At 46.2% G+C, this 9570-nt stretch overlaps 1 protein-coding gene across 1 annotated transcript; it reads right to left on the bottom strand.

Annotated features, from left to right (window-relative positions):
• Nucleotides 1–860: 860 nt before the first annotated feature.
• On the bottom strand, nt 861–7224 carry LOC139024968 (zinc finger CCCH domain-containing protein 13-like). Its single transcript, XM_070439971.1, has 3 exons — nt 7033–7224; nt 1715–1784; nt 861–1435 (listed from the first exon to the last, which is right to left on the bottom strand). Exons 1-3 carry the CDS (start codon nt 7222–7224, stop codon nt 861–863), a joined length of 837 nt encoding a protein of 278 aa, XP_070296072.1.
• Between the last annotated feature and the right edge of the window lie 2346 nt (nt 7225–9570).

Raw genomic sequence — 9570 nt, 5'->3', positions numbered from 1 at the left:
CTTAGAAGTCTTACCAATAAAGACTCAAAGCTTGTGAACGCTGGCCAAAGTTGCTTCACAAAGTATTAGTACTCAGGGTGTAGGTAGAAATAACTGTATGTAATTAGAATATCTTTCTGTTTTAGAATTTTAAATATAATGTGACAAAAAAAAATTTTTCACTCTTTTTATTATGCGGACCGGTATTGTGTATCAGCATGTGGGTGAGAAATAAACGTTGGATTTAATACATTTTGAATTCTGTCTGTAAACACAAAAGAAAGAGGAAGAACGTCAAGGGGTATGAATTACTTTCTGAAGGCATTGGTACATACAAGTAAATGCAAAACGATGAAAGCAATGGATCATTCAGTAAGTTATCAAAGAGTTAAAATATAGCTCTATTGGAAATGCCATCGGGGATCAATGGGATCATTTGGGATAGATAGTTAATGATGAATGACAATGTGATGTTAGCTTCCCTCTGTCTCCCTCTGTCTCGTCTCGGGTCTCTGTCTCTCTGTTCTCTCGTGTCTTCTCGGTCTCTGGTCTCTTCGGTCTCTCGGTTCTCTCGGTCTCTCGGGTCTCTTCGGTCTTCGGTCTCGTCGTCTCTCGGTCTCTCGGTCTCTCTGGTCTCTCGGCTCTCGGTCTCTTCGGTCTTGTCTCTCAGGTTTATCGGATCTCGGTCTCTTCAGGTTCTCGTCCGTTTCTCTTTCTCTGTGCCTCTCTGTCTCTCTGTTCTTCTCTCTCTCTGTCTCTCTGTCTCGGTCTGTCTCGGTCTCTCGGTCTCTCGGATCTCTCGGGTCTCTCGTCTCTCGTCTCTCGGATCTCTCGGCTCTCGTCTCTCGGTCTCTCGGTCTCATCGGTCTCTCTCGTTCTCTCTAGGGGCTTCGTCTCTCGGTCTCTCCGTCTCTCGGTCTCTCCGTGGTCTTCGTCTCTCGGTTTTCGATCTCTCTGCTTGGTTCGTCTCGGTAACATTTGCTCTGCGTCTCTCGGTCTCGGTCTGTCCTACGCGGTCTCGTCCTCGGGTCTCGGTTGTCTCGGTGGTCTCGTCGGCTCGGTCTTCTCGGTCGTTCTCCGGTGTCTCGGTCGTCTCGTTGGTCTCCGGTCTCGGTCTCGGTCTCGGTCTCGGGTCTCGTCTCGGTCTCGTCTCGTCTCGGGGTCTCTTCTCGGTCTCGGTTCGGCGTCTCGGTCTGGGTCTCGGGTCTCTTGCTCTCTGTCTCTTGTTTCTCTGTCTCTGTCCTGGTCTCTGTCTCTGGTTCGTCGGTCTCCCGTCTGTCTCTCTCTCTGTCTCTGTCGTCTCGTTGTCTGTGTTGTTTGTCTGTGTCTTGTCTCCTGTTCTGGTCGGTCCCCTGGCTGTCGTTCTCTGCTCTGTCTGCTGTCTCTCTGTCTGTGTCTGTATGTCTGTGTCTGTGTCTGTTGGCTGTGGCTGTGTCTGTGTGCTCTAGGCTATTGTCTTGGGTGTGGAATAGTTCTTGGTGTGTCCTACTGTCATTGTGTCTACAAGCTGTCTCTGTCTCTGTCTCTGTCTCTGTCTTCTGAAACCTGTTGGCTTCCTCTTGTAGTCAAATGTATTCTCATTGTTCGATATTTTTCGGGTTCCTCAATAGGTCTCTCAAAGAAGGATTCTCGGGTCTTCTGTCTTCTGTCTCTGTCTCTGTCTCTGTCTCTGTCTCTGTCTCTGTCTCCCTTCGTCTAGAGTCTCTGTCTCCGGCATCTGTCGTACCCTTCTAACTGTTCTCTGTGTCTGCCCTCTTCGGTCTCTGGTCTCCCTCTCGGTTGCGCCCGGCCCGCCACAGGAGTCGCTGGAGCACGATGAGACAAGGATATCCCTACCGGCCGAACCCTCCCTAACCCGGACGACGCTAGGCCAATTGTGCGTCGCCCCACGGACCTCCRGGTCGCGGCCGGCTGCGACAGAGCGCGAACCCAGAGACTCTTGTGGCACAGCTAGCGCTGCGATGCAGTGCCCTAGACCACTGCGCCACCCGGGAGGCCTTGTTTATTATGTTTTATCCTCCTTGTTCATACTACCTAATCCCTTCCTTATGAATTAACATTATTAATCAGATATAATAATAATACTGTGCAGAGTTCAATTAGTTATAGTTTTATTTAAATGTATTCATTGTTTTAGTCATTATTCATAAAATTCCTAACAGAGTTTGAACAACTTGAGMACACAAGGACCATGTTGTCATGACAATCGGTTGATTGATAGTAGTGACATGCTGCCAATAAGAATAAGTGTGTGTGTGGAGAGAGCTTGAGGACTACGTTTGAGTAAGGTGATGGACAGGGGGGATTTTGAGAAACTGGTTAGCTTTAAATGTGTGTGTCAAACCCCTGAGAACAGTCTATGACTTGGGTAACTGGCGTCTTCGGTAATTCTTTTGGCCTTCCTCTGACACACCTGGTATAGAGGTCCCGGATGGCAGGAAGCTTGGCCATAGTGATGTAATGGGCCGTACCCACTACCCTCTGTAGCGCATTATGTTCGGATGCCAAACAGTTGCCATACAACTGGTCAGGATGCTCTCGATGGTGCAGCTGTAAAACCRTTTGAGGATCTGGGGATCCATGACAAATCTTTTCAGTCTCCTGAGCGGGAAAAGGTGTTGTCGTGCCTTCTTCACGACTGTCTTGGTATGTTTGGACCATGATAGTTTGTTGGTGATGTGGACACCAAGGAACTTGAAACTCTCGACCCGCTCAACTACAGCCCCGTCGATGTTAATGGGGGCCTGTTTGGGCCTCCTTTTCCTGTAGTCCACGATCAGCTCCTTTGTCTTAATCACATTGAGGGAGAGGTTGTTGTCCTGGCACTTGACTGCCAGGTCTATGACCTCCTCCCTATAGGCTGACTCATCGTTGTCAGGTCTCTGACCTCCTCCCTATAGGCTGACTCATCGTTGTCGGTGATCAGGCCTGCCACTGTTGTGTTGTCAGCAAACTTAATGATGGTGTTAGAGTAGTGCTTGGCCACGCAGTCGTGGGTGAACAGGGAGCACAGAAGGGGACTAAGTACGCACCCATGAGGGGGCCTCAGTGTTGAAGATCTGCGTGGCAGATGTGTTGTTGCCTACCCTTATCACCTGGGGGTGGCCTGTCAGGAAGTTCAGGATCCAGTTGCAGAGGGATGTGTTTAGTAACGTTTCGTAACGTTCAGCTTACACTGTCTGTCACGCTGGTCTGAATGTTTGATTATTCAGGGTACAGCTCCCAACCACTTTACACGCCAGTTGTAGCCCGGCATGTTTTGGTCTAATGTACATTTTGTTAGCAAGTCCTATTAGGCACTCTGGCCAAGGGGACGTTCCATCATGCTGACACGAACTCTGAGCTCACTGGGGCGTGGCTGACTGGGCACAAGTTTAGATGAAAAACTATTCTAATTTAGAAGGCTAAAAATCTAATTGCTAACTTCACAAAAGTATTCTCATATTTAATCATTACATTTCTTTACAACATTCAGATGTAAACCAGATACATAGGACGTGTAGACTTTCAGAGTTACCGTTACCTTGATATACCATTCTTAATGACATCACAAAATAATAAACATTGTGACAGGATTATTCTTTAAGTCCAAACCGACCAATCCAAACATTCCCACTGACCAATCCAAACATTCCCGTCGATCAATTCAAACATTCCCACCGACCAATTTGGATTTCAGAAATAATGTTCCAATGTCCAATCTTTTGATGTTAGAGTTTATAGGCGGTCCACACTCTCTGTAGCAAAGGAGTTTCAGTCTTCCAATACTGCAGGGCCAGAAAGAGAACGTTTCTGCAAACTATTTATGGTCGGTTGTTAAGTCATAAAACCGGGACAAACATGGGACAAACACCAAATTGAGACTCTGCATGCAGAATTCTGCAAAAATATCCCCAGTGTACAACGTAAAACACCAAATAATGCATGCAGAGCAGAATTAGGCCGATACCCGCTAATTATCTAAAATCGAGAAAAGAGCCGTTAAATTCTACAACCACCTAAAAAGAAGCAATTCCCAAACCTTCCATAACAAAGCCATCACCTACAGAGAGATGAACATGAAGAAGAATCCCCTAAGCAAGCTGGTCCTGGGGCTCTGTTCACGAACACAAACAGACCCCACAGAGCCCCAGGACAGCAACACAATTAGACCAAACCAAATCATGATTAACTTCTTTATGATAGGGGGCAGCATTTTCACTTTTGGATGAATAGCGTGCCCAGATTGAACAGCCTCCTACTCTGTCCCAGATGCTAATATATGCATATTAGTGTTATTACTATTGGATAGAAAACACTCTGAAGTTTCTAAAACTTTTGAATGATGTCTGTGAGTATAATAGAAACTCATATGGCAGGCAAAAACCTTGAGGGAATATTTATTTATTGATGTAATTTTCGTATTTTTGTTGATTCCAACATGGCGGAGAAGAAACGTTGTTAAATCGGAGCGCCGTCTCAGATTATTGCTTTTGCCGTAAAGTTTTTTTAAAACTGACACAGCGGTTGCATTAAGAACAAGTGTATCTTTAATTCTGTGTAAAACATGTATCTTTCATCAAAGTTTATGATGAGTATTTCTGTTATTTGACGTGGCTCTCTGCAATTTCTCTGGATGTTTTGGAGGCATTTCTGAACATGGCGCCAATGTAAACCGAGTGTGGATATAAATATGCATTGTGTAACATGATGTCATATGAGTGTCATCTGATGAAGATCATCAAAGGTTAGTGATTCATTTTATCTCTATTTCTGGGTTTGTGAAAGCTATCTTTGGCTGGCAAAAATGGCTGTGTGTTTTTTGAATTTGGTGGTGAGCTAACATAAAAATAATGTTGTGTTTTCGCTGTAAAACATGTTAAAAATACGGACACGATGTAGATTAACAAGATGTTTATCTTTCATTTGCTGTATTGGACTTTTAATGTGTGAAAGTTAAATATTTCTAAGAAATAGTTTATAATTTTGCGCGCTGCCTTTACAGCGAAATGTTGGGGGCGGGGTTCCGCTAGCAGAACGCAGTGTCCTACAAAGGTTAAGATGGCCAATGATTTCAAGTCTGTGTATGTAGGCAGCAGCCTCTCTATGTTAGTGATGGCTATTTAATCAAATGGCTACCCAGACTATTTACATTGACCTCCTTTTTTACGTAGCTGCTACCCCTGTTTTATTATCTACGCAGTCACTTCACCCCTACCTACATGTACAAAGTAACCTCGACTAACCTGTACCCCTGCACATTTACTCTGTACCTCCTGTATTATAGCCTTGGTTTTGTTATATTTATTGTGTTACTATTTTGACTTTAGTTGATTTACTCTGCATTGTTGGTTAAGGGCTTGTAAGTCAACATTATATAACATTGTTGATTTGGGTTAGGGTCGGGCGGTTACGGATGGGTTATCAGCCTGATATGGCTATAACATTCTGGAACAGAACAGTGGAACAGATTCCGTTCTGAATCCAGGCCAATTTCCTCAACCTTCCCACATTTTTTCCCAGGAAATTAAGTGGCTACTTAGTAACAGACACAACTCTTCGGTAATTTGACCTTTAAACTTCCGAGGCGTGAACCTTGGCGTGTTCAGGAATCCACCAAGGTTCAGCTTTGACACATGCTGTCGTGTTCTTCGTCAACGTTCTGAGCGTCTTATCACCATGACCTTTTCCAGTATGGCTGCAGATTTAGGACCATGTCAACGACAGTTGACAAGAAGGACGACAGGCCTAAGAGTTTGACCCGGTCTCCACTGTTGTTCTTAACCCGGTGCCAGAATATATTTTATTATTTATTTCTTCCTATGGTTGTTGTCATGATAATGACCTGGGAATGATTAACACAGCACAAACAGATCTGGGCCAGGCTATGCTGGTCTCTGTATGTGTGGCAGGTAGTGTGAGGGATTGGCCCAGTTCTACGGCAGCTGGTATGTACGGTACAGTGATCTAGGGCCGCAGTATCCCAAATGGTTCTCTATTTCTTATATGGTGCACTACATGTATGGCTCCTGGCTGCCATTTGGGACTCAGCTTTCTCTGTATGACAAGCATAGTGATTCCTGAAACACAGTTAGGGGGTTAATACAGAGAGGAACCTGTGGCCTGTTGCTACTTGTAATAAGAGAGAGGCATGGTGAGAGAGGGGTGGGGGGGAGGCAATGAGGGAGGGAGGGAGAGAGGGAGGAGAGGGAGGGCAGGAGAGGGAGGGAGGGAGGGAGGGAGGGAGGGAAGAAGGAGTGGGGGGACAATGAGGGAGGGAGGGAGACAGAGAGAGGGAGGAGGGAGAGGCAGGAGGAGGGAGAGGAGGAAGGGAGGAGGGAGGGAGGGAGGGAGGGAGGAGGGAGGGAGAGAGGAGGGAGGGAGGGAGGGAGGAGGAGACAGAGAGAGGGGAGGAGGAGAGGAGGGAGAGGGAGGGGGAGACAGGAGTGGGGAGGGGAACAATGAGGGAGGAGAGAGAGGAAGGGAGAGAGCGGGAGAGGCGAGGCAGGAGAGGGAGGGGAGGGAGAGAGGAGTGGTGGGGGGACAATGAGGGAGGAGAGGAGAGGAGAAGGAGAGAGAGAGAGGAGAGAGAGGGGGAGCAGGGAGGGCAGGAGAGGGAGGGAGGGAGAGAGGAGTGGGGGGGGGACAATGAGGGAGGGAGAGAGAGGGAAGGAGAGAGAGGGGGAGAGGGAGGGCAGGAGAGAGAGGGAAAACACAGTGTGACACATCAGTGGAACTCATTGTGCTGGCTTACACCTCATGTGTTCATCTAAAAAACAAACATACACAGGCACATAAAGTAGGTTACTTATTAAAGGTTAATTCATATGTTATTCAATGAAATGTGGAGTGTTTTGTGTCGGCCCCTGTGGCACTGATCAGCCATTTAAAGAGTTCTCATTCTCACAACACGTGTTGTAAATAAATATCGATGATGAGTGGTTGCTGGTTTCCGTGGTCACCAGAGCATTCTACTGAATTCTAGAACACGATGSGAGGCATGTGACTGGATCGGGGCATTTACTGAATATGACATGGCTCTGAATGGTGAATGGTGACGATTGATTACAGTACGTGCTCCCTCTGCTGTTTCCTGTTGTCCACTATCATCTCCTTTGTTTTGTTGACGTTGAGTGAGAGGTTATTTTCCTGACACCACACTCCGAGGGCCCTCACCTCCTCCTTGTAGATCTCGTCGTTGTTTGTAATCAGGCATATAGCTGTAGTGTCGCCTGCAAACTTGATGATTAAGTTGGAAGTGTGCATGGCCACGCAGTCATGGGTGAACAGGGAGTACAGGAGAGGGCTGAGAACGCACCCTTTTGGGGCCCCAGTGTTGAGGATCAGTGGGGTGGAGAAGTTGGTTCCTACCTTCACCACCTGGGGGCGGCCCGTCAGAAAGTCCAGGACCCAGTTGCCCAGGGCGGGGTCGAGACCCAGAGTCTCGAGCTTAATGATGAGTTTGGAGGGTACTATGGTGTTGAATGCTGAGCTGTAGTCGATGGACAGCATTCTTACATAGGTATTCCTCTTGTCCAGATGGGATAGGGCAGTGTGATGAAGATTGCATCGTCAGTGGACCTATTGAGGCGATAAGCAAATTGGAGTGGGTCTAGGGTGTCAGGTAGGGTGGAGGTGATATGATCCTTGACAAGTCTCTCAAAGCACTTCATGATGACAGAAGTGAGTGCTACGGGGCGGTAGTCATTTAGCTRAGTTACCTTAGCTTTCTTGGGAACAGGAACAATGGTGGCCCTCTTGAAGCATGTGGGAACAGCAGACTGGGATAAGGATTGATTGAATATGTCCCTAAACACACCAGCCAGACGCGGCTAGGGATGCTGTCAGGGCCGGCAGCCCTGTGAGGGTTAACATGTTGAATTCCTACCACATAGCTAGTCCTACCACATAACTATTCCTCCCACATAGCTAGTCCTACCACATAAAAAGTCCTACCACATAGCTAGTCCTACCACATAAATTACAATGAGCTTTTCTAACTTGATGTTCCTTCTCTGTTCTGTCTGTCTGTCTGTCTGTCTGTCTGTCTGTCTGTCTGTCTTCTGTGTCTGTCTGTCTCTCTCGCTTTCTTGCAGAAAAGCTCTACAACTCCAATGGACGTGACTTGAGGAGTGCTGATGTTACACACACACACACACACACACACACAACACAACACACACACACAACACACACACACACACACACACACACACACTGTACACACACACCTCAACTCTAAAGAATGCCAATTTCAATTCACACAGAGCAGCTATCTAATAATCATTAACACACTGGTATAACAATCATCATCCAGCTCTCACTGGCTGAGGGAAGGACCTTCCCCAAGATAACATCTCCTCAGATATCAATATATTCATGGTGATTCTATAGGTTGTTCCCTCTATGACATAGACAACCTGCTCAGGGATCCAATACAGCAGAGACACATATCGACCTGCCTCAGGATCCATAAGCAGAGACACATATCAACCTGCCTCAGGATCCAGTACAAACAGAGAACATATCAACCTGCTAAGGATCAGTACAACAGAGACACATATCAACCTGCTCAGGGATCCAATACAACAGAGACACGTATCAACCTGTCAGGGATCCAATTACAACAGAGAACACATATCCAACCTGCTCAGGGATCCAATACAACAAGGCACGTATCAACCTGCTCAGGGATCCAATACAGCAGAGACACATATCAAACCTGCTCAGGATCCATACAGCAGAGACACATATCAACCTGCTCAGGATCCAATACAACAGAGACACGTATCAACCTGCTCAGGGATCCAATACAACAGTACCCATGCTCCAGTAGTATTTTTTTTTAAACAATGAAAAACAGTTTTTCAAGTACCAGTGTCATTGACCACACAGTGTATGTGTATCTTTAACCTAAACCACTGCTGCCACCCACTGGCCAAAGAGCAGAATGGACACGTACCTGTTGAAATGTTAGTTTTGTGAAAGACATGTTTTACTTTGTTTAGTTTATTATTTTATGTACAACCCCCCCCCCACCCCAGATTTGACACAAACACCTGGTGCAAACACAGAAAGAATATTCTGAATTGTAGTAAGTTGTGGGAGTGTTTTGTGTTTCTAGGATGATAAGGATCTGGTTCCATGAGTTGTGATGGCAGAGGGCCTGACCTGTCTCGTCAAGGTTGGAGCAGAGGGCCGACCAGAACTACCAGCACTACATACTTAGAGGTATAGCATCTATTTCAAATTAAACTTTATTTATAGAGCACATTTCAGACAGGAATGCAATGCAATGTGCTTCACAGAAGAGGGGGGGAAAAACAAAATAAAAAAAAAACAATGAAAATTAAAGCTGAAATATTTACTACACAACAAAGATAAGATACACAAACTGAATGACTAGAAAGCACACGAAGGAAAAGCAACTAAAAATATGTGTTTTAACATTCTTTTAAATATTCCACAGTTTTCGTCCTTTCCACCCCATCCGCGGTTCTCATGTGTCTCTCCATACCTCCTGGTCCCTAGGCGTTGGGATAGTTAAAAGCTGTCTCTCCCAACCTCCTGGTCCCTAGGCGTTGGCATAGTTATAAGCTCGTCTCTCCATGT

This window comes from Salvelinus sp. IW2-2015, unplaced genomic scaffold (assembly GCF_002910315.2).
Source record: "Salvelinus sp. IW2-2015 unplaced genomic scaffold, ASM291031v2 Un_scaffold2085, whole genome shotgun sequence".
NCBI lineage: Eukaryota > Metazoa > Chordata > Actinopteri > Salmoniformes > Salmonidae > Salvelinus > Salvelinus sp. IW2-2015.
The sequence above is the reverse complement of the archived record's forward strand: the minus strand, read 5'-3'. Positions and strand labels throughout refer to the sequence as shown.